Source organism: Leptidea sinapis, chromosome 9, assembly GCF_905404315.1.
Source record: "Leptidea sinapis chromosome 9, ilLepSina1.1, whole genome shotgun sequence".
NCBI classification, from domain to species: domain Eukaryota; kingdom Metazoa; phylum Arthropoda; class Insecta; order Lepidoptera; family Pieridae; genus Leptidea; species Leptidea sinapis.
In genome coordinates this window covers 2,181,499-2,208,389 of record NC_066273.1, presented here as the reverse complement: position 1 = coordinate 2,208,389, position 26,891 = coordinate 2,181,499, and the positions used below count along the sequence as shown (strand labels likewise).

At 36.1% G+C, this 26,891-nt stretch overlaps 1 protein-coding gene across 2 annotated transcripts in view; it reads left to right on the top strand.

The window, feature by feature from the left end:
* Positions 1–26,891, top strand: part of LOC126966053 (exocyst complex component 2) — a 39,266-nt gene that overhangs the window by 6,847 nt on the left and 5,528 nt on the right. For both annotated transcript variants that reach the window (XM_050809921.1, XM_050809920.1), the window contains 11 exons: positions 610–721; positions 4,720–4,879; positions 7,208–7,422; positions 8,218–8,333; positions 9,103–9,239; positions 12,356–12,543; positions 14,382–14,555; positions 15,658–15,810; positions 17,158–17,352; positions 19,562–19,719; positions 22,781–23,012. In XM_050809921.1, the coding sequence (XP_050665878.1) occupies positions 610–721; positions 4,720–4,879; positions 7,208–7,422; positions 8,218–8,333; positions 9,103–9,239; positions 12,356–12,543; positions 14,382–14,555; positions 15,658–15,810; positions 17,158–17,352; positions 19,562–19,719; positions 22,781–23,012 (1,840 nt within the window). The remainder of the gene's footprint in view (positions 1–609; positions 722–4,719; positions 4,880–7,207; positions 7,423–8,217; positions 8,334–9,102; positions 9,240–12,355; positions 12,544–14,381; positions 14,556–15,657; positions 15,811–17,157; positions 17,353–19,561; positions 19,720–22,780; positions 23,013–26,891) is intronic.

Genomic DNA, 26,891 nt, shown 5'->3' with positions numbered 1-26,891 from the left:
AAGTTATTGACGACGTGAATGCTCTGGTGTGGCTCCGTGTAAAATGCCTTATGTCAAAAGTGGCCCCTGAATTGCTTGGATTTGGATCAGAGATCGGATTAGTGTGTAAGCAATATCCGAATTCGGTCCAAGATTTATAGAGCTGTATTTTCACGGATACAGATCAGACTCATCCTGAGTCTGATCCTATTACCAAAATCGAAATACGATGTTTCAGTTGACGGATCGTATATTTTCCTATTACGAAAGTATTTCGGATCCGAATTTCGATACGAAGTTCGCGATTAGACATTTTGTCTTTCGTTTACCTTATTCCCAAATTCACTTGACATTATTATGAACGTAACTACACATTCGCTTTATATGGTTATGTCCGATACGAAATCCGTCCGCATTATTCGGATCTGAAGTACTTTGGTAATAGGATTTAATTCGAAGTTCGTCGTTCTTTCGTTTCGGACCGAAACTTCGGCTTTCGATTTTACTAATAGACCTCCTGATCTGAATCTGAATATTTTTATTTGAAGAGACAAAATCTGCTTGGTTAAGACATATTTGTGTTTGACGTTGAATTTTAAGTTTGACGACACGCTTAATGTTGATTTTCAGTTCTGGCAAACTATCTGATGAGAATTTTCAACCTGGCTGGTACCTATTAGAACATCATAGCAACACTTCCTTTGAAGATTTGAAAGCTGGAATGGTGTTTCTGCAGAGAAAAGTAAGCACAGTACTCCTTAACGGCAGTTCCCAATATACTATCTACAGATAGAGATAAATTACTACCTTCTACTGTCAGTAATTAGTTGTCAATAATCTGAAGCTGTCACAATATACCCGATAAGTCATTCTTATCGCCTTATATTGGGACGCATGAATTGCAATTTCCATAGAAACTTTATATCGCTTATAAGCTATACGTCGTCCCATTGATAGACAGCGTGTACAGATAAGGTGAGTTACCGTCGATAAGTTTATTGGGACAGAAAAGTCAACGATAGTTACGATTTTTATCTCAAGTAAGAGATAGACTGAATATTGGGAACGGCCGTAAGTCGTCATGTAATGCGTTACGACTAGATCACGTTGACTGTAATGCGCAGATGAATACGCTTTGGGCTTTCTGATCGTTTTATACTCATAAAAAATCTAAAGTAAAACCTTCATCAAGTTGAGATTAATAATACGAAATACCACTTCTTTTTTCGTCCGGAATTCATAAATGAATAGGCTCAAAATCCCACACTTCTGAAGTAAAACTCTGCCTACGTGTCTATTAGGCAGAGTTATCGTTCAGTTGTGTTTTGACAGGGCTTTGGATATGACGCCACACAATGATAAAGTGTTCAGTGAAAAACTGTGCAAAATAACAGCTTATCCAAAAATAAAAAGGATTGTGTGTAGTATTTTAGTTAAGTGCCTCTTTAGATTAACAATATTATATAACTAACTTGATGTTTTAATAATTTTGCTAAATAATTAATAATAATATGTTAAATGCTAAAACAAAATACTTTACGTTTGAACATTACTGTCACGAAATAAGGTGTTAATTTGAATGAATGTTTTAAAATTTAATGTTATCTGGGTAAGTTAACGTATATATATCGGTTTTTTTTAAATATGAAAATAAGGGACGAGACGAGCAGGACGTTCAGCTGATGGTAATTGAAACGGCCTGCCCATTACAATGCAGTGCCGCTCAGGATTCTTGAAAAAACGCAAAAATTCTGAGCGGCACTACAACTGCGCTCGTCAGCTTGAGACATAAGCAGGGGCGTGCATTGCTTTTCCAGCGCGGAAGGCACTGGAAGCCTAACCAGTCGTAGTTGCGATTAATATTTAAAAATTAAGTTCCTGTTATTATGATAAATATAAGTTCACTTACCAACATTTTTCTGCCGTTTTATTCAGGTTGTAAGTAATGTTTTGTGAATTTGCTTGTTGCTTCCTATTTATAAGATAAAATATCCATTGGCACCTGGAGGCGAACGACTATTTCGCCACTACAGATATCTCAAAAATGCATGAATACTATACATGACTCATAAAGAGTCACATACACATATGCATACACATATCATTTGAGCGATAGCCGCAGTGGCCTTTAGAAAAGCCGTTGTTACTTGTTTCATTTTATGAAATGAAATGATTTATTTGTATGAATCGTGGTAACATAGTTGTTAACAATTAATTGGTGTACAGCACAATTCGCCAATATATCATACATATCGCATACAAATATTTGATTGTCAATATTGGAATATTATATTTAATTTATACTTATAAGTTCTTAATACACATTACATAGCTTTAATTCAATAATATAATATAAAATAAACATTAGTTTGTAGGTACCTCTCAAAAAATTACATTTGAATACTATTATTTTTGGCTAAAGAATTCTTTTAAACAATAAAAGCATTTATCTATTAACCATAATTTTAATTTTTTATGCATTAATGTTTTAGCCATCTCTCTAATATTCTTTGGAAGGTGGTTAAATACCCTAATACACATAACATTAGCGTTATTTTGATGAAGCGCTGTTCTACAGTATGGCATCACTTAATTAATTTTAAATTAAAATTCATTTACTTCACATCATTCACGAATGCCGGGTATTATTTACGAATAATAACACAAATTTAATGCAAAAGGATACGTACCTAATTTCTGTAAACAAACCGTATTTTCGCCACAATCGCGACACTGGAATTTCTCCATCATATTTTAATTCCTTACTAGTTACCTATTTTAAACACAAAACACACAGCAACTTTTTTTTTCCCCCAATGCAAACACTATTTAACAATAAACAAAGCAACAAGCTTAATAGTTCACGCCCGTGATATAAAGTTCACGAAAACACATCAACTAAAAAAATGGCGCTGTCATTGTTGATATTGAATAATATAATTTTATTTCCGGAAATGTTATATTTTATATCTCACAATCATGAATCACGTCATGTGCGATGTCAACACTCTTATGGAAGCGCAATAAGGTTTAAACTCGGACACTAAGAGAACGAGACACGTCATAATAATTACTCATAAATCATAATGTAGGTATAATTTCTTTCGTTGGTTTAATTCGTGACAGCTGCGGTTGTCATTTCGAAGTGTCATAAGCTTGCTTAAAGATGTCAAATTGCGATGGTCATATTTAAGAACGATATACATAGTAATTGTATATTTTTTGCTGTGGTCGTATAACCTTGACAAATAAATTTTGTTATAGAAATTGAACGTATTCTACTAGGTTCGAGTAAGCATTATCGGAACTGCTTACTGTGACTATTTAGTATATATCGCGTAACGAAAAACTTACGGGTTGGGTGTTCAATAGAAGTTGGATTATAGAATAAAAGAACTAAATTTATCTGAATTAACTTGGAATCTAGTGTAGGTATATTATTTAGACTCTAAATATGGTAGGAAGGCTATGCCTATTGGCATATATGGAATGCACGCCCCTGGACATAAGATGTTGAGTCTCATTTGCCCAGTATTTTCACTAGCTACGGCGCCCTTCAGAACGAAACACAGTAATGCTTACACATTACTGCTTCACGGCAGAAATAGGTGTCGGTATATGCAACGCCGTTCGGATATTTTATTTATTATGCGGATTATTTTCATTTGACGACCTTTTAATAGGATTAAGGAATATTTCGACTGACTCATGTCTCCCTTAATCGACCCCACCCGACTTAAAACATGTTAATCAATCAAGTAGCATCAGATAAATTCTACGTCCAGGTAGAGCCTCTTGCTGCCAGACAACCGATTAGAGGCCAGGTTTATTACTTTAGTGTGCGTGACAAGCTACGTCTAAACCTCGCGATTTGTATGTCAATTTGTGTTAGTGTACATGCATTGCTCATAATAGAGGTTAACAGTCAACATCAATTTTTTTCAATCTTTTCACAGCAGCTGTCGTCTAGATATATATATATATATATATATATATATATATATATATATATATATATATAAATGAATTGCTGTTCGTTAGTCTCGCTAAAACTCGAGAACGGCTGGACCGATTTGGCTAAGTTTGGTCTTATTTGTGGAAGTCCAGGGAAGGTTTAAAAGGTGAAAATGAAAATGCTCAGAATTAAATAAAAACAACAATTTTGTTTTTCCTTTGATGTATCCTCCATCGTTCAGAAATCAAATTGAAAGAATAGTTTAAAATGAATAACTTATAAGAATTTTTATATCTTTCTTACTTTCTCAGGTAAAAAATAAACTCAATTTTAGCTAACAATGGTGGGTAGATTAACAACAGTTGTTAACTATTTATCAGATTATTTTTATGTAGACTGATAAGTCATAAGTTTGAGAGTGAATGAAGTACATAGGCTTAGAATGCAAAGAGTTCGTGCAAATCAAACAGCTATAACATTATTGTCATTCAAGCCGACAAACCACCTGCCGGTGAACACACAAGGAGGTTTAATTCACCCACTATTGACGAAGTGGCTGTTGTTATTGTGGGAGAAAATTTACAAACTAAAGCAATAATTCTTATTTCCAATATTTTTTTGTATGGACATATTTTCTATTATTGACAAATTCATAAAAAATAGTATTTTATTTATTATATACAGAACAACGTCTGTCGGGTCAACTGGATCTTAGGAATTACCGCTTGAAATTTGTCAATTTGGTGCGTTTGTTAAAATGACCGGGTGTTTTGCTTATATTTCAGGTTGAGAGCCAAAAAGAGGGGCAATTGAGCTTTCTGAAGGCGAACACTGGGGCAGTGATGGACCAGTTGGACCGGCTTGTTCTTCTCAAGAATATGTATGAGGAGGATCACAGGAAGAATGGGAAAGAACCACTTCCTAGTCTACAAGCCGCCATTGAAGGTAAATTAACTTGCAGAGTTATTTACCATTTTATAAACAATACAATAATGTAATCAAATCAAATCAAAATAACTTTATTCATGTAGATCACGTAAATGTCACTTATGAATGTCAAAAAAATATTTTTCTTATTGAATCTACCGCTACTTCGTAAAGGGTTGAGCTAATGAGAAGAAGTAGCAAGAAACTCATTGCCACTCTTTTATATCAAGATTTACATTTCCATCGATTTACAAATCACTTCAATTACAATATAATATGTAAAATGATGCAACAAACATACTCAAACGTCAAATAGTCAATGCCTTGCACGAGTAATTCAAAAAAATAATCATCACCATGAGACCAAGGAAGACTTAAATAGCCATAAAATGTGTATAAAATTATATAACGAATTGCCTGAGGACTTGAAAATACTGTCAAATTAAATGTTTATACCAAGATTCTTTAAATGGCTGCTTGAATTTTTTTTTAGTATTAATGAATATTTAAATAAGTGTAATAAATAAGTTTTTGCATGCTTTAAATTTAAGCTGGATATAGGACAAATTGTAATATTTAACATCGGGACATACCCTATTCCATAGCAAAAAATTTCATTTCATTTAATTTCATAAGCCATAATATGCTCGATGGCCTCAATACGAAGATCATGTTAAATGTCCATGTCGCACCAACTCCCGTAACAATTGGGAACTTTACCATCGAAATTGGTCAAATACCGCAGTGTCTGAAGACGAAGGTTTTCAACCAGAGTGTGTTGCCAGTGATGACTTACGGTACGCAGATGTGGTGGTACCCATGCTAACTATGGTCCTAGATTGGGGCAATAGAGAGGGTTATGCTCAGAGTTTCCCTGCGAGATCGAATCAGAAATGAGAGATCCGTAGGAGAGCCCAAGTCATTGACATAGCCCAAATGATACCGAAACTGAAGTGAGAGTGGGCAGGGCACATAGATCGACGGATAGATTGGCCGGTGATAAAATTTTGGAATTGTTGCCTTCCGAAGTATGGTCGAGGAAGGCGTTGCCTGGTCCATGCGTCATGCTCGTGAATGGGCTTACTGAATAATGATAAATATGAACTTATGGTGTATAATAATTATCCCAAATATCCAAAATTATCCTGTTTAAAGACACCAACTCCTCCATGGGTGCTGTATTTGTGCCAATGGCCATTACGCAAGATACCAACGTATATTTAAATAATACTAGCTGACCCAGCAAACGTTGTATTGCCGATATTAAAATCGCGGTACAAAAGTAACTGTTGATCGTAGATGGGTAAAAATTTGAAGTTGTATGTATTTTTTAATCAAACAAATTTGAAAAAAAATGTCAAAAAAATTAAAAAAAAAAATCTTGTGGACCACCCTTAACATTTAGGGAGATGAAAAATATATGTTGTCCGATTCTCAGACCTATCCAATATGCACTCAAAATTTCATGAGAATCGGTCAAGCCGTTTCGGAGGAGTTCAATGTTTAACACCATGACACGAGATTTTTATATATTAGATTTAGAACGAATACTTCATTTCAATATAATATCGATTTATATCTGATATTTAATTGACGTACACTAAACAACTAGACTCAAATAAAGCTCAAAAATTATCTGAAGCAGAATTTTTGTTCAGTTAAGTTTCGACCGCGCTTTGAATAAAACGCCACGCAACGATAAAGTGTTCAGTGAAAAACTGTCCAAATAACAGCATATCCAAACTTATAAGCAACGGAGTGTAGTATTTCAGATAAGTGCCGCTTTAAATTAACAAAATTGTGTAACAGACTTTGTTTAATAATTTTGCTAAATAATTACTTACATTTAAATTGCTAAAAGCCGCTCGGACATTTTAGATGACCTTTTAATAGGAGATTGCGAGACTAGATGTTTACAGTATTTTTTTAGAATGAAAATAAGGGACGAGACGAGCAGGACGTTCACATGATGGTAATTGCTACGCCCTGCCCATTACAATGCAGTGCCGCTCAGGATTTTTGATAAAGCCGAAAAATTCTGAGCGGCACTACAATTGCGCTCGTCACCTTGAGACATAAGATGTTAAGTCTCATTTGTCCAGTAATTTCACTAGCTACGGCGCACTTCAGACCGAAACACAGTAATGCTTACACATTACTGCTTCACGGCAGAAATAGGCGCCGTTGTGGTACTCATAATCTAGCCGGCATCCAATCTAGTGCAAAGGAGCCTCCCACTGGTACCTACATCAATGGATATTTCACATCAAAAATATAGCATGTGATGATGTCTAAGGTAAACAACGGATAACGAATATTGTATGTATGTGTTGTGCTTTTTTTTAGAATCCATTTCTCTTGCCGACTCTCTCTTCTCTGAAATATTGTCTCGCAAAGCAAACGCGGACAAGACTAGAGAAGCGCTCTCTTTGCTCACGCGGCACAAGTTTCTGTTTCAACTGCCGGCGTCCATAGACAAGAACATACGCAAGAAGGAGTACGACTTAGTTGTCAACGACTACACGAGAGTCAAGAATCTGTTTGGCAACACAGATGTTAAGGTAATTTGTTATTTTGATTAAACGGATCGGAACAGAACGCCCCAGCTGATGTGCTGAATAATATAATCTTACATCATTTATACATCTAGAACTAGATAGACTGTGGCAGCTCTAAAAACGTCGAAAAAAATTGAGGTTGACTGTTAACCTCTATTTTGAGTAATGCACTCTAACAAAGTGATATACAAATCGCGAGTGGACGACGTAGCTTGTCACGCACTCTAAAGTAATAAACCTGGCCTGTTTTCATTGGTTTTAGCAGCAAGAGGCTCCATCTAGACGTATAAATTATCTACAATTTCTAATAATTGCAGTTCTAGCAATGTTTTAAAATAGCGATGGATGAAATAATATTTGAAATCTATTAGACAGAGTGCCTTTTTTTATGAACCCGTTGACGCCAACGCACAGGATGTTACACCCTCAATGTTAATAATGCAAAATAAAACGACAACTAAAAGGAAAATAAAGTATTACAACGCGTTAATTTTATATATATCAGAGTGGCCGTTGAGTTTCTTGTATGTTCTTCTCACGACCTCTACTTTTTGTGAACATATGGTAGAGTCAGTAATTTAATAGTAATATTTGTAATAACGATTCAGAAGCGCTTAGTTTAAGCCTAATTGAATAAAGTTTATTGGACAATTAGATAAATTACGGTGAACTGTGACCGTGCAGGCTGCAAAGCACGCTACACATATTTATGATAAGAATATTAATTCTTCGGAATAATTCTAATAAAAGTTATCAATTTGAATTGTGTGTAATTTTTTAAGTTGAATATTTTTTCAGTTATTCCAGAAAATATTAGACGAAGTCGATAAGAAGATTGAAGAGTTGAAGGATAATTTATATAAAAGAATTAAAAGTATGCCATGTAATGTTCAAGAGCAAACGAAATACATAAGGTACGCTTATATTGATAAATTATCATTGAATAAGTTATGATTGTTGAAATATTATTTAAATTTAAATATTATTCGCGTACACAAAAACATAAAATAATTTGTTTTATAGAAGCAGGTGTTAATTTGTGATCTTTAGTGTCAATTCCGCTTAGTTTCACTTGATCACTTCGATACGTGTTTCGGGTCTACACGAGGCATCCTCAGGACCTGTTGACTCACCAAACGCTGGATCGACATCGAATCTTTTGTGAAACTTGATGATCCTTTTACCGGAAAATCTGCTTCATGATTTTTTTTTTATTTTTTTAAATAAATTAATTAGTATTGTAATTAATTACGTAGTAATTGATTTTGTATATGTATTTTTGTGGCATATATTGTAATTGAAATGATTTTTAAATTAAATTGAAAATAAAATCTTATAACCCCATTCTGTTTTGAAAAACCATTTTGTTTTTTAAGGAATAGGAGGACAAACGAGCGTACGGGTCACCTGTTGTTAAGTGATCACCGCCGCCCACACTCTCTTGCAACACCAGAGGAATCACAGGAGCGTTGCCGGCCTTTAAGGAAGGTGTACACGCTTTTTTTGAAGGTACCCATGTCATATCGTCCCGGAAACACCGCACAAGGAAACCTTAGAGTTTCTTGCTCGTTCTTCCTTAAGGAAATCTGCATTCCGAACGCTTGTATAAAAAAATTACATATTTCAAGTGTAATGCAATTTACCTACGAAATAAAATATTTTTTATTTGTTTTTTGTTTTCAGGTTACTCATAAGTTTAAACTGGGAGGGTGATGCTGCGTGGGTCGCCATCACCACACGGAAGGAGTACCTCATGAGTCTCATGAACAAAGTGCGGGACCATTTCAAACAGAAAGAAGAGCAAGAAAACGGCGAAAAAGGTATTAGCGAGGAAGTCAACTAGTGTAGTGTTTCTGTAGCAGTAAGACTTATTGACACAAGATCGGACAGATACTGAGCATATTTCACATCTCTGGTCTGATGCACGCATAGAAACCATCTTCACTGGTGCCTTATAATACTACCATCATCATTCCATTTCAGCCGGAAGACGTCCACTGCTGGACAAAGGCCTGCTCCATAGATCGCCATGACGATCGTTCCTGTGGTGCCCTCATCCAACCTATTCCGGCGATCTTGACCAGATCGTCGGTCCATCTTGTGAGGCCTACCAACACTATGTCTTCCGGTACGTGGTCGTCATTCGAGGACCTTACTCCCCAACGGTCATCTGTCCGTCAAGCTATGTGCCCTGCCCACTGCCACTACGGATCACCTCATTTCTGATTCGATCTCGTAGGGAAACTCCGAGCATAGCCCTCTCCATTGCCCGCTGAGCGACAATGAGCTTCCTCATAAGGCCCATAGTTAGCGACCACGTCTGCGTTCCGTATGTTATCACTGGCAACAAACATTCGTCTTCAGACACTGTGGTATTTTCGACGAGAAGATTTTACGGAGCTTCCCGAACGCTGTCTATCCGAGATGGATTCGACGAGTGAACTCTTTCCCATAATTGGACCTGCCCAACTGGATTATTTGTCCAAGGTAGACATACTCGTCAAAAATTTCGAGAGTACAGTTCCCAATTGTTACGGGAGTAGGTGCAACATGAGCCATTAGACATTATCTTCGTCTTGTCCATGTTCATTTTGAGACCTACTCCTTGGGAAGCAGTATTGAAGCCATTGAGGATATAGATTAAGTCTTCCATGGCCTCTTCCGTAATTACGATATCGTCTGCGAATCGCCGTTGATAATGATGCCTAGCCCGTTCCAGTCCAGAAGCTTAAAGACATCTTCCAATGCAGCGGTGAACAGATTCGGCGATATAACATCGCCTTGTCTGACTCCCAGCTGCAGTCGGATAGGCTTCGAGCACTGATCCTGGAGACGGACTGACATGGCGGCGTTACTATACAAACACTTAAACGCTTTGATATATCGATAATCAATGTGGCACCTCTGAAGAGACTGAAGCACCGCCCAGATCTCGATCGAATCAAACACTTTCTTTGTCCACGAACACCAAGCATAGTGGCTATTTATACTCCTTCGTCTTCTGCATATCCTGCCGCAGCGTATATATGTGGTCTATGGTACTAAAACCTTTTTGGAATCCGGCTTGTGGGAGGTTGGGTAATAGTAACAACGGTTGACTAACTGCGGAAACTTTAGTACCGGCGTAGCTATACAAATAAAAATATTACATCCGAAAGCGATATCTCTCACTTCTGGGATTAAGTTTACAACAATCAATACGCTAATATTTTGTAAGTCTATGGTTATAATAATAATAATAATCTTTATTTGCGAAAACTGCCATGTTTTTTTTTACAAATACAATATAAATGAACAATTAACATTATATGAATAAAAGAAAAAATAACAATACCAATGTTAAAAAAAAAAAAAAAATATATTAATTCTATATATAAATCATGGAAAGACTATTTTAACAATTAAGAATGATAATAAACGAGGCATTATGGGTATGCACTGCGACCACTGTACAGTATGAAGTCAATTTAGTATACTGTGAAGCCGTTCATTTATAGACAGTTATACTGGTTACTATTTAAAACGAGACTCAATCCCGTATACTGTCAGCCTCATTTTCTGACGCAGCATTTCAAATGAGTGTATTAAAGTTTTCTAGTTCTTTAAAAAAATCTCTTGTTGGAGTACTGTCAAATTAAAAATATTTGGGATTAAACTGTAGGTATTGTTTATAAAACGTTTGGCACTTGAGTGGTTTTTACTGATCACGTGATCAAAGTACTGCGAGAAACTCACCTCGAAAACGCCAGTGCTCAGAGTAGAATATGGCGGCAATTTATGACGTCATATATTTCCCTAGGGTGCTGCGGCAGTATACTGGCAGTCCATAACGGAACGAATTTTTCTACAGTGATAGCACTGTGCAGTGCTCGCAGTGCATATCGGAACATACCCTATGTAATCGTTACTAGAGGTGTTCGCAACGCCTATACATTAAAATCGCGTTATAACGACGAAATTCATTTCATAAAACTATAATAAAAATAACTTTTATTTACAAAAAATCAATTACCAATTCAAAATCACTCATAAACGCACGATAATATACCAAATACTACTAATACCTAATCAATAATCAAAATACGTCATACGAAGTCAAGCGAACCGTAAGCGGCAACCAAATATAAATATATTCTTTGGTTATAACCGCACTAATATATTCGAACAAAAATAATCTAATGCGTTGCATAGCGGAACAAAATATATTCGATTGCCTACTATATTTCCTATTACAACTGGACTTTCATTTGAATTTAGTTCTTCTACAGTCCTTTTAGAGCAGAATTTGACATGTGACAAAAATCGCGTTTCAATTAAGTATTAAATGACTTTCATTTGAATTTAGTTCTTATGCAGTCCTCTTAGAGAATAATTTTGCAGGCGGCAAAAATCGCGTATTGAATAAATATTAAATAACGCTTGTCAGTTTTAATAAATAATAGATTATATCAGGGGTGGTCAAACGGTCGATCGGGATCGACAGGTTGATCGCGAGTGCTTTTTGAGTCGATCTCGAGAAAAAAATCCGGTATAATAAACTCAAATCGGTAATTACGTACCATCTTATGAAAAGTATGCTCAGGACATGCAGTGTCACGCTTCAGCATCCAAAGTCACTCTTTAGTTAACTTTAGAACGCGTTTGTTTTGTAAGAACCAATAAACTCGCAATTTTGAATAATAATTATGAGTTTTTTCATTGACATTTAAGAGCAGACCTACACTTACCTTAACTAAAAATATGCATATTTTGCGCAAAACTAATATCTATGTCATCGTGACACTCTACCAAGACGACAATTCTTCATCACACATACTTGAAGCCTGATCGCCAACAATTCAAGCTTGAGCACCCCTGGATTATATGATTATAAATATATAATACGTTATTTTATCAGCTATCTAATATAACGAACACCTCTAATCGTTACGCGCAGGCAAGCGGAGAGGGCGCGACGCGGTCGGCGGCGAGAGTGACACGTGCGCGGTGCGTAGCGCGTGGTGCGCATGCGCGAGCGGCGCACTCGCGGGCGAGTTGCACGCACTGTGGCCGCTGGCGAGGAGGTACTTCGCGGGCGACCTGGCCGGGGAGCCTAACGAACCCAGGCGACACGCAGAGTTAAAAGTAAATTTATTTATCCATTTAGGTTTACGAACGAGATGCATCATTTTTTTTGTGAAAATAAGGGACGAGACGAGCAGGACGTTCAGCTGATGAAAATTGATGCGTCCTGCCCGTTACAACGCAGTGCCGCTCAGGATTCTTGAAAATCCCTAAAATTTCTGAGCGGCACTACAACTGCGCTTGTCACCTTGAGACATAATATGGTAAGTCTCATTTGGCCAGTAATTTCACTAGCTACGGCGCCCTACAGATCGGAACACAGTAATGCTTACACATTACTGCTTCACGGCAGAAATAGGCTAAATTTCAATTATAAGTATTACTATTTACATACCTTACTTAAAGGTATGCACAACATTACAGACTACACATGAATGATGATAAAAATACAGAAAAATACTTTTTAATGATAAAAAAAACTCTCGACGCTTATAAAAATTAATATTGGAAAAAGATCATAATATAATATACAGTATGGGTTGCATATAATATGTGAAATAAATGAAAATACAAGTCATCCTGGTCCATAGAAGTAAATAAATTAATTATTTAATTAAAATCTCTAATATATAAAAGTCATATTTTTAAAGAAATCAAACACCAAAATTTAATTAAATAAAAGAAAACAGTCTGTTTAGACCACGGACGAGTAAAAAAAAGAAGGGCTCCGCGCCGTAATATTAACATATGAAGCACCTTTATGCTAATGTGTGTGCAGTTACGGGGGATACCAGTTACACAATTTTTTCTCCCTTAACTAATCATATGGCCACAAATAATTATATAGTATCGTTTTTACAAAACACGACGGCATTTTAAAAATATTTTATTCCGACGCAAACTGATCTGTCATAGACGATGGCAAATCTGATAATGGCGGCCAATCGGCTTGTATTAGTGTAAGTGTGTGCGTGGGGCAATGTATTTACGCGTTTACTGGCTTGTTTTTGTGCTTCTCTGTTATGTAAGGTGACACGGAGTCCTTCTTTTATTACTCGTCCGTGATTTAGACAGACATTGTATATCGTCAGCAAATGTGCTAACAAGTATGTATCTACATTTATTTCATATATGCAAAATCCATACTGTATATTATTATGTCATCAATGATCTAATTTAAATATTTGTACATATGCGCTTGTCTGTGTTGTTAATAAGTCTTAGCGTTAATTTACTTTATTTCAGTTCCTATAAGACTAAAATAAATTAAATGAGATTAATAATTCATCTGGGATGATTCTATGAAAACGCTGTTTAAATCCTTTGAGATATACACAATAATGTACGGTGGAAATGTGTATCTAAGTCATAAAGTGTACGTGGAAAATCTACTCGACGGCATATGTCTATCTCTTAAGGGTAACATACTATACCCATTTTTATATTTAAAAAAATTGGTAATTATCAGAATCAGTATATCTTTATTCAATAAAATCTCGAGGATCACATTGAATCGTCACAAAATAAATTATTTTAATATACAAAAATACAAAGTTGTATCCATAATTATAACATTGGCACTATATTATACAAAAACTAGTAATAGCTCTACACCAGTTTACAAGAACCTAAGGTATTGTCAAGCTGTCATTGCGAGATGGAGCGACATCTGGCCAAGCTATCGTAGCATTTATAAAATCATCTATTTTATAATAGGCTTCCTTAATTAATTGTTTTTTAATATTAGATTTGAAATGACGAATTGATAGCTCTGTCACTTTTTCAAGCGCTAATGTAAAAAGTACTTACTATATTAATACTTTGTTCAATTGACTGACTAGCGTGATGTCTACCGGGCCAGCGAGTCTTAATTAAAATCGAATGTTCTACGATTCCAGGAGATGATCATAGCAGCGGTAGAGTTATTCTCAGAGCACATGCGGGCGTGCCTGCTATCGTCTGGTAGCAGCTCCAACATGGGGCTGGAGGCTACGAGGAGCCGCCTTCTCTCCAACTTGAGACATCTCAGAGAAGCCTACGAGTCACTCATCAAACTGGATCTGCCCTCGCAGGTTAATAGTTATTTATTTCAGTTTATTATACCAACCAACGTCGTCGTCAATTTTTTAAGACCATCATTTGACTCAAATCAAATCAAAATCACTTTATTCATGTCTTCTTCTTCTTGAGGTGCCATGTCCTACCGGAGGTCGGCTATCATTAGTGCTATTTTTATCTTTGAAACAGCAGCTCGGAACAGGGATCCTGTGCTAAGGTTGAACCATGTCCGGAGATTGTTAAGCCACGAAGTACGCCTTTTTCCGGGTGGACGCTTACCCTGGATTTTCCCATGCGTGATGAGTTGGAGCAGGTTGTATTTATCATTACGCATTTTGTGACCAAAGTACTGTAGCTTGCGTTTCTTGAAAGTATTCAAGATCTCTACCTTTTTGTTCATCTATTCATGTAGGTCACGGAAATGACACTTATGGATGTCAAAAAATATTTTTTCTTATTGAATCTACCGCTACTTCGTAAAGGGTTGAGCAAATGAGAAGAAGTAGTAGGACTACTGGACAATGGAAGCACTATTACTTAATTTAAGTGCACTTTGAAAATTTTTTTAAGTATTTTTCTTCTGTTTCGCTAAAGAAGTATAACTTGTCGCGTGCACCCGTGCATAAGTTACTCACACACTTTTTTTTAAATTAACTCTTTAATATTTTCATATGAATAATTTCATGTTTTTATTACAAATTAGTATTGATATCGTTTTTGTTATAGTAAATACTCTATAAGTAATAATTTAATTTTGATAGATGAAACTTTTTTTATGAAAATAAGGGACGAGACGAGCAGGAAGTTCAGCTGATGGTAATTGATGCGCCCTGCCCATTACAATGTAGTGCCGCTCAGGATTCTTGAAAAGCCCAAAAATTCTGAGCGGCACGACAACTGCGCTCGTCACCTTGAGACATAAGATGCTAAGTCTCATTTGCCCAGTAATTTCACTATCTACGGCGCCCTTCAGACCGAAACACAGTAATGCTTACACATGACTGCTTCACGGCAAAAATAGGAACCGTTGTGGTACCCATAATCTAGCCGGCATCCTATGCAAAGGAACCTCCCATTGGTAAACTGACCAATTTCAAATAATGTGTATGGTTTCAGCCTCTGAGCATAGTTGAGAAGGTGATATTCGAGTACCGCGTGCATGGGATGACTCTGTTTCTGCAGCGAGCGCACAAACAAGTCAAGTCGCTCGCAGACAGAGAGACCTGGAAGATAGTGCAGTACTCCGACTACGGGGCCATCACTAACCTGGTAACTTATTACTTATTTTTAAGGTTATTTTACATTCCAATTAAAAGGCATTTATTTTCTCAAAACTGATTCCTTTAGAATTCTTTTTGATTTCATTTCTAATATACTAGATACTACTACCGCTTCGGAAACAAATGGCGCTCTGAGAGAGAAAGAAGCGGCGCAAGAAACTCTCCCAGAATTCTTTTTATTTGCGCTCTTTTCGATATAAATATACAATATTGTACAGTCATTTCTATCGCTATAAAATAATCATAATCTAGTCCCAGGCTGTCCGATAACTTAGATTAGACTTAACAGAGCCATTTTTTAAATAAAATATTTAAATTTATTTATATATAATGCCTGAACAGTGGCTGGGATTTTATTATAAAAGTGTATACATACCCTTAAAGCTATAATATAGTTACAAGCAATTCCTTATTTCTAGTGATATAATATTAACAGACTCTAAATAAAATTACATCTGAGACTGTGAGACGCTGTAGCACGGAGAGTGAAAAAAAGGCGGTCTGTCAAACATACTGACATTTAGTTTTTTTTTTTTTTAAATTGTGTTCTGTTTCATTATCTATTCACAACAAATATCATCATCATACACGTCTTACTACAGGTCTCTGTCAAAATGAAAATAAGGAACCGTTTGTATGGATAATAACATTATATTATCAAGCATTTACATATACATAATTATAATAATTACAGATATTAATTAAATTTTGTATCAATGAATGGTGCTGTCTAAAATAACGTCATTTAAGGCTATTGTCTGTGCAGTAAATCCTTTGTGAACTGCGTATACCTAAACACAATATGTTATGGGGGACTTTATACCAGGACTCACTGAGCACAAATTCAAGAAATATATTAAAGCTTCTTTGACAAATACGGCTTACTATAGCATAATAGATTATATAGAGGATAATGATGCATGATTCTAGTGTGGTTCTGCGCAGGTCACCAAAAAGTGTCAAATATACAATATTAAACTAAAACTAAATATTTAAATAGGCAAAGTTGTTATAATATGATTTAAAAGATGGGCTGGGAGTTTTTTTTTATCAGTTCGTCTCCCCATGTCAAAATCCTTTACAAACTGATGTAGTTTCATGACGTTCGACGGGAATCTAGTTGAGCGTGCGAGAATGTTTGAAAATAATTATAGTGGTCGAACTTTGCGCAACTTAATAGGAAAAATAGTACGATACTCTTGCGCACGTAGGTCATCGCATGATGACATACATATTCATGCGGGAACGACATACTTTGCGCACTCGTATTGTAATGTAGGTACTATTCTGTTTCTAATTCTTGCTAACATATCACACGGTACGTTAACATCTCCAGCCAAGTCTACTGGAGACCACCATGGAGGAGTGCCTGTCGTCCATCCACAAGTGTGTGCTCGCGAGCGGCAGACGCGAGAGCCCGCTGCTGGCTGAGGGCAGCGAGCCGCTCAACATCCTTCAGAAACACACCCAGCAGATACTGCTGGCCTTCGTCAGCGTTGTGGAGAAGCTCGCCTTGCACAGTGAAGATGCGGTAACGTATACATACGGCATACACTGTAATCATACACAGAGGATGACAGGACGGTGCTCCTGGTGGTAACTATTCGCCCTGCCTGTTTTTATAAACACACTATATCTACCTAAGGTACCTTCAAAAAATGCGCGTACATCTTCCTTAAAGGCCGGCAACGCTCTTGTGATTCCTCTGGTGTTGCAAGATAATGTGGGCGGCGGTGATCACTTAACACCAGGTTACGTTCGTTTCTCCTCCTTTTCCATAAAAAAATATCATTCATCTATCGCAATAAAAACAATAATTAATTTTTGCTCTGGCAACCCTGAGGTATACTTTGATATTGAAACTCTCTGAATAAATTTTATTAAAATTATTTTCAACAGCGTTAATTTCTGATTGATTAAGTAAAATATATACGGTGTTAGTATAAAAAAATATTTAAACATGACAGACGGGTGTTTTATTAAACAGTGGCCTAACTATAACAACGTCATTGTCTTAACAATAACGACGTCTAAAATGGAGTTTATGTTTTTCTATTATTAAACAGTGTTTATGTTGTGTTTAATTAAAACGTCGTAAGCACAATATAAGCTGAAGTATTCAGGTAAAGGAACGGAAGTCAATTTATATGAGCTGTCATCTACCTGTCATGATATAATCTTAATCTTCCTGTAGAATATAATCTATCCGTTAGACACACATTAGACAAGCTTCGACTCATGTTTAAATATAAGCAATGTCTAAAGATTGTTTAACGCTAAATAACAGAAAGACACAGATTTGAAACAGAACTTTTTGAAACAAGTGTTCAACACATGTTAATTTTTTTTTGTTATAACACAGATAAGATTCAGTGTTACATTAATAATCAACAAGGTTATTAAAATTAAAATATAGGTAAGTAATATACAAATGAATTAAAAATACAAAACTATAATGAACGGACATTTTTGAACAATACTATATTAATTTAAAATGTTTGTTCTATAACAAAGTCATCAAACAAAATATAGCTGACTTGGAATGGTAATTAAGTGGGAATCTGGAAGAGTGAAAGACTGCAACTTTGAATCATCATCATAATCAGCCGGAAGACGTCCACTGCTGGACAAAGGCCTCCCCCAAAGATTTCCACGACGATCGGTCCTGTGCTGCCCTCATCCAACTAGATCGTCGTTCCATCTTGTGGGGGGCCTACCAGCACTGCGTCTTCCGGTACGTGGTTGCCATTCAAGGACTTTGCTGCCCCATCTGTCCGTCGAACTATGTGCCTTGCCCACTGCCACTTCAGTTTCGCAATCGTTTGGACTATGTCGGTTACTTTGGTTCTCCTACGTATCTCCTCATTTCTGATTCGATCTTGCAGGGAAACTCCGAGCAACTTTGAATATAATATATTAATAAACAATACACATAAACAAAACTGTCTGTCTCAATTCTTCTCGACATTTTCACAGGTGTCACTGTCACAGTCGTAAAAATGATCTTTTTTACCTAATAAGAGGCGGAACTGCCTAGGTAAAAATTTAAATTTGGTTTAGTATGAAACGTGCAGTTAGATTTGACATAACTCTGAAACAGTAGTAATTACAGTAAGGTGATAAGCCACGAATTATAATCCGGCTAAGATTGAAAGCGAACAGTTGCTTAAAACGTAGTGGATTTCGGCTGTCTCCGCTTTTTACAAAATTATAGCCGTCATCTGTCAATCTATCAATGACTGCACGTTTCATACAAGCGAGTGGATCGATTTTTTTTTAGGCTGAAATCTTGTTTCAATCTGCAGCACCGATAGCTACCATTTTTATAAAACAAATACTCTAAGCCTGGTGGTACTTTAACCTGACATTGGCTAAGTTGTGGTATATCTTCCACAGAAGACACAGTAGGGAGATTAGAATAGAATCCAGTAGGAGGTTCCATGCACCGGATGCCGGCTAGATTATGGGTACCACAACGGCGCCTATTTCTGCCGTGAAGCAGTATTGTGTAAACATTACTGTGTTTCGGTCTGAAGATCGCCGTAGCTAGTGAAATTACAGAAATTTTGGGTTTTTCAATAATCTTGAGCGGCACTGCATTGTAATGAACAGGGTGGATCAATTACCATCAGCTGAACGTCCTGCTCGCCTTGTAGTTTATTTTCATAAATAAAAGAATAGATCTAAGGCAAAATTATATGTTTGTAGAGACATAAAATGTGAATGTCGTGTAATAACAGGATTTCAACCACTCGAGTCTATCGGTGGCGCTCGAGCAAGCTTTGGAAGAGGCAGAAGGCGGGGCTCGCACGTGGCAGCAGCGACTGTTGATCTCAGCGGCCAACGCGCAGTACACGAGGCGCGTCACGTTGAACAATATCGCGGCTGTGTTTGATAGGTATGATAATAATGAACATCTTGACTGTTGCTCTCAATATATTCTTTATAATGTTATGTATGTTCATAGGTACATAAGTGAATTTGCTAGAAACTGTCATAACCATAATGTTTACGCCGGGAACAGACATAAACTTATAATCTAACTTTACTCGGCTAACGGCCATTCCCAATATACTGTCTACAGATAGAGATAAATTACTACCCTCTACTGTCAGTAATTAGCTGTCAATAATCTGAAGCTGTCCCAATATACCCGATAAGTTATTATTATCGCCTTATATTGGGACGCGTGAATTGCAATTTTCATACAAACTTCTGTCACATTGACAGCGTGTACGGATAAGGTGAGTTACCGTCGATATGTTTATTGGGACAGAAAAGTCAACGATAGTTACGATTTTTATCTCAAGTAAGAGATAGACTGAATATTGGGAACGGCCGTTATGACATCCTATTTAAATTGTAGACTACAAAAAGTGGATGTCAATGGAAAGCGGTCCTCTGGATCAATCGTTAAAATGGGGGTTCCACAAGGCTCGATTTTAGGACCTTTTTTATTCCTTATTTATATAAATCTATCAAAAAGTTTTACTGAAACCTATTTTGATATAGTAGTAGTATTTAATATTAAATCATTCAATCATCAAGCTAACACATAAATTGCCAAGTTAAATTGGTCACGCATTTTCAAGCAAGCAGTCGTCTATACGGTTATCTGTGGGTGTAAAGGCTAATTTCTCGTTCCAAAAACAGCTTTAGTAACTTAACGATATCATAATCATTTATCTTTTATTGATAACTACTTGATCCAGCAAACGTTGTATTGCCGTAATAAGAAGAAAATCAATAATTAAAATTTTTGGGGTATTAAAATAGATGACGAACGATTCTCAGACCTACGAAATATTAACTCCTGATAAAGTTAGAAAGATTATAATGAGTTATTCATTTTAAACTATTCTTTCAATTTGATTTATGAACGACGGGGACATATCAAAGGAAAAACAAATTTGTTGTTTTTATTTAATTTAGCAGCATTTTCCTATTTATTCACCTTTTAAACCTTCTCTGGACTTCCACAAATAATTCAAGACCTAAATTTGCCAAATCGGTCCAGCCGTTCGCGAGTTTTAGCGAGACTAACGAACAGCAATTCATTTATATATATATAGATAGATAGATAAGATATATTTTATTCTTAGTTACAATTATTGAATATGTCAATTTTTGAATGGTATCATTATTTGGCAAGCGCTTAGCAGAATGAAACCAGTCCACATGCAAACTAAGCTGAGTATTTGAGGTCTAAAGTCAATAGATCGTTATTGTTTTGTTTTGTGACTGCTTAGGCCAAATATACCTAAAGGGTTTTTATAAATAGTGAAACAGTCACCGCATTTATTAATAAATTAAATATTGTGGCTGCACAAAGAGTTGCACTAATTCCTTCTCTTTCCTACTCGCACCCTCTCCCTCCCACTTACGGAGTAGCGCGAGACAGCTGACAGTAGACGGTAGTAATTTATCTCTATCTGTTGATAGTATATATTTTTTTTTATGGAATAGGAGGACAAACGAGCGTACAGTGTACAGGTGACCACCTGGTGTTAAGTGACCACCGCCGCCCACATTCTCTTGCAACATCAGAGGAATCACAAGAGCGTTGCCGGCCTTTAAGGAAGGTGTACGCGCTTTTTTTGAAGGTACCCATGTCGTATCGTCCCGGAAACACCGCACAAGGAAGCTCATTCCACATCTTAGTAGTACGTGGAAGAAAGCTCCTTGAAAACCGCACTGTGGAGGACGGCCACACATCCAGATGGTGGGGATGATATCCTAATTTGTGGCGTGTCGTGCGAAGATGGAAGTATATTGCGAACGGCCGTAAGTGCGATGCTTTATTTTCATCTTGTTGTTTCTCCGTTACATATGTTCTTCTGTCTTGCACTCTAGTATATTGTAAGTTTATGATTACATCAGAAAAAAGGATCGATGTCGAACTCAAATATAGTTCCACTTTACCGTCGAAACAAAGCGGTGGGTTCAGCAAAGAACTCGCGAGATTTGTGAATTTTGATATTTAAAAATATAACCAACTAGCTGACCTGGCAAACGTTGTTTTGCCATATAAATCTATCTTTATATATATAATTCTTGTGTGCGTGTGTATGTCACTGAACTCCTCCTAGACGGCTGGACCGATTCTAATGAAACTTTCTGTGTGTATTCAGGTGGATTCGAGAATGGTTTAGATTCACAATTGAACTACCTCCTAAACGGCTGGACCGATTTTGATGATATTTTTGTGTGTTCCAGTGAATTTGAGATTGGTGTGTGTCTTCAGGTGGATTCGAAAATGGTTTAGATTCACAATTAAACTACCTCCTAAACGGCTGGACTGATTTTGATGACTTTTTTGTTTGTTTCAGTGAATTTGAGATTGGTTTAGATTCTCAATTCCGCCCATATAATATAATTCTCCTGCTCATGTGTATGTTAGTGAACTGCTCCTAACGGCTGGACCGATTTTTCAAATTTAAAACATGTGTACAGGACAACGTCTGTTGGGTCCACTAGTATATATATAAGAATGAATTGCTGTTCGTTAGTCTCGCTAAAACTCGAGAACGGCTGGACCGATTTGGCTAATTTTAGCCTTGAATTATTTGTGAAAGTCCAGAGAAGGTTTAAAAAGTGAATAAATATGAAAATGTTCAGAATAAAAAAATTTTTTTTTTAAGGTTTTTCTTGTCGTTCATAAATCAAATTGAATGAACAGTTTAAAATTAATAACTTATTAGAATCTTTGTATCTTTCTAACTTTCTCAGGAGGTAAAAAACAAACTTAATTTTAGCTATAGTTGGTAGAATAACTACAGACGTTAACTATGATGGCAATTTGCTGGGTAAGCTAGTTATATATATAAGCCTTCCTTGAGCTTCAACGAATCTATTACAAAAGCTTCATTGAGATCGGTCGAATAGTTTAAGAGTTATTCGGGAATATACAAACATACATACTCTTTTGTATATATAAATTTGTCTAATACTTTTTTCAGTAATGGCTTCCCCAAACCAACACTAGCACTCACAACAACTAAGGAAGCGCTGAGTAATCTGGAATCGAGTATAGCAGAAACATATTTGGAGCAGAAAGGTGATCCCTTAGTTGACACCATTGAGCCCAGCATGTATATGGGCCGGAGCAAAATAGATCCAGACACTTTGGTTGACGACGCAAGACCATATGTTTATGAAATTATCAATAATTTGATCGCTGTGCATGCAGAGGTACGTATCATATATTATTTGAGTTCTTCTTAAATAAAACTTACACAATTTTTTACTTTTAAAAGCGACTTGTACGATTAATTGTACAAATTAAATGTATAACCAAAATTTATCAACGATGTGTGAATCGAACTCGCGACCTCTCGGGTTCCGTCCGAACGCTCTTTCAACTGACCAACCGTTCGAGTGACGTATTGTTCGTAAATCTTGGTATGTGTTTTTCAACTCTCAGGTTGTGGCTCCATCTACAGGATCTTCTTTACAGTTGATAACCTGCTCAACCCCAATAATTATACAATATTAGGAAAGTGACTCTCTCAGAGCGCCATTTGTTTCCGAAGCGGTAGTAATATCTAGTATATCAGAAATGACATCAAAAAGAATTTTAAAGGAATCAATTTTGAGTAAATAAATGCCTTTTATGCCTTTTAACAAAAGACTTTAGTAAACCTGATAGCCGCGGGCGTTTTTTTTTTGGAAGAGGAGGGAGAAGAGGACAAACGAGCATACGGGTCGCCTGATATCACAACACACACTCTTGTAACACCAGAGGAATCACAATGACGTTGCCGACTTTATGAAGTATTCACTTACATATTATATTCTCAAACAAAATATAAAAAAAACAACTCGAGTTGTTACTGTATCAAACGAAAATATATATATATAAAAAGACATGGTTATGGTTTGCAAAGTGGTTTTTTTAGTTCAGTGCAGCCCTGTTTCTCAGTAACCAATGTGATTTATTGTGATAGCTACTGTTAACTATAGCTCACTGATAATATTGATTCTTATCGACTTGTTTCTTTTTCGTAACCCACCATGAGTTATAATAGTATGTTCGATAAGTTGTCTCCATCCTTCCCCCAACTCGTGAACGGGTCTTGCTTGTGTTGCCAGGTCGACCTGTTATAGTTAATAAATCATTGTATTTGTTGGATGCGATTACTAATTGTGACAATAATCACGACCATCATGTTCACGAAGCATGAAAGGGCATAAAAGGCATTTATTTTCTCAAAATTGATTTCTTTATAATTCTTTTTAATGAGGAAACATCCTTACATAAACAATGAATTCAAGCTACAAAGATTAATGCAACCAATATACGATAATTTATATTTTTAAAGTTTATTCTTTATGACATGAAATGAAATATTTGATATAATTTAAACACGACTTAACGACAATCAATCGACTTAAGTCAATCAGTGGACCAACGGGATACCCGTGATAGGGGTGGTCATCATCTATCGAAAACACCAAATTTTTCTGTTCTAGGGCCAGTAGTTCAAAAGATATGATTTTTTAAGCATTATTTTGAAAATTCTACCCTTATCAACACAAAAGTTGAAAAAAAATATTTTTTATTTTTATTTTGCCCTGTTTCTTAACTTAAGGTGGCTGAGGAAACATGTGTCTTCACAATTAAATCCATTTTTGTGAATAAATATTGCCAAATTGAAAATTAAAAACCAAAACATGCGCAAATATCAAATAACTAAATTTGGAACGTGATGTTTGAAGCAAGCTAGTGCAAAAAAAATGTATGACAGCCTTGCGGACCATTATTTAAAAAACATCTGCAGTTCATACTGATTCCAAAAAGGTATAACAATATTACATTTTACAAAAAAAATAACTTAATAACCAATTTTAGACTCCAATTGCGAGAAACATTTAAGCGCTATCTATTCTGAGAATTATTTTGTTATCGAGAGAGAGATAACACAATATGCTATCTCTTTCTCGCTCAGGTACCTTTTTCGTTTACGGGGTCCTATTGGCCGACGCCTATGATCCCCACACCCTAATTTTTCAAATTATTCTTAGTTTCATCAGAGACTTGCTCATAGCTCGTAGCTGCACACGTGTTTTTTACTTCGCTACCATTACGACTCTTTTTTTTGGTGACTGACGCTTGAATTGGACCTTGTTTGTCTTTGTGATTTGGATACTGTTTGCCCGGATTTTATAAAATGCCTAATACCTATACTCCTCGTGAATATGCTGAGATGTATTTTATTTACGGTCTGTGTAATGCAAACGCTCGGCAAGCAGCCCGTACGTATCGTGAGCGCTATCCTAATCGCGACCGCTATCCGGATCATCGAATTTTTCTCCGTGTAAATAACGCGTATTTAGAAGGCAGAATTCCCGGAGCTGCAAACAACGTGGGAAGACCTAGAAGAGTCGATGAACTTCAAATACTGGCCGAAGTGACAGAAGAACCTTCTACGAGTGTTCGTCGTATTTCAAGACGTACTGGTATAGCAAAAACAACAGTACATCGCATTTTAAAAAGAAACAGTTTATACCCTTATCATATTCAACGAGTGCAGGCACTATTACCTGCTGATTATCAACGGAGGATAGATTTTTGTGCAGAGATGCTTCGCCGATGCCGACAAGATCCACTATTTTTCAATTCAATATTATGGAGCGATGAATCGTGTTTTAAAAGAGTTGGAGTGTTTAACATTCATAATTTACATGAATGGGCTGTTGTGAATCCACGTATTGTACGAGAAGATAGATTCCAGCACCAGTTTGGAGTCAATTTGTGGGCTGGAATCTTAGATGGTAAACTTATTGGTCCATTTGAGCTCCCACCGAGGCTTAATGGTGCTCGGTACTTGCAATTTTTAAGAAATGACTTAAGTAATTTATTAGCAAATGTACCACAGGAGGTATGTGAGAGGATGTGGTTACAGCATGATGGCGCACCCGCTCATTATTGCAGACAAGTGAGGGAATATTTAAACGAGTCTTACCCAAGTAGGTGGATTGGACGAGGAGGTACAATCCCATGGCCAGCTCGATCACCTGATCTTAATCCATTGGATTATTTTTTATGGGGATATTTTAAAGAATCCGTATATGAAACCGTTAACGATAACGAAAGACAGCTAAGACAAAAACTGAATGTGGTGAGTGAAAAAGTCAAAAATAATGAAAGGGCGTTAAAAAGTTTAAAAAGAAATTTTATAAGAAGATGCCGGCTATGCCTTAGAGTAAGAGGAAGACATTTCGAACATTTATTATAAGAAATAAATAAAAAAATTCTAACTATTTACTTTTGTTTTATTGTAAATTCCGCCAAGAAATTGCTATCTAATGTTGATTTAAAATAATTATTGTCTTTTATTGTTTCACAATAATGATTAATTATACCTTTTTGGAATCAGTATGAACTGCAGATGTTTTTTAAATAATGGTCCGCAAGGCTGTCATACATTTTTTTTGCACTAGCTTGCTTCAAACATCACGTTGCAAATTTAGTTATTTGATATTTGCGCATGTTTTGGTTTTTAATTTTTAATTTGGCAATATTTATTCACAAAAATGGATTTAATTGTGAAGACACATGTTTCCTCAGCCACCTTAAGTTAAGAAACAGGGCAAAATAAAAATAAAAAATATTTTTTTTCAACTTTTGTGTTGATAAGGGTAGAATTTTCAAAATAATGCTTAAAAAATCATATCTTTTGAACTACTGGCCCTAGAACAGTAAAATTTGGTGTTTTCGAGAGATGATGACCACCCCTATCACGGGTATCCCGTTGGTCCACTGATTACGGGACACCCTGTCAATATCAAATAACTAAATTTGGAACGTGATGTTTGAAGCAAGCTAGTGCAAAAAAAATGTATGACAGCCTTGCGGACCATTATTTAAAAAACATCTGCAGTTCATACTGATTCCAAAAAGGTATAATTAATCATTATTGTGAAACAATAAAAGACAATAATTATTTTAAATCAACATTAGATAGCAATTTCTTGGCGGAATTTACAATAAAACAAAAGTAAATAGTTAGAATTTTTTTATTTATTTCTTATAATAAATGTTCGAAATGTCTTCCTCTTACTCTAAGG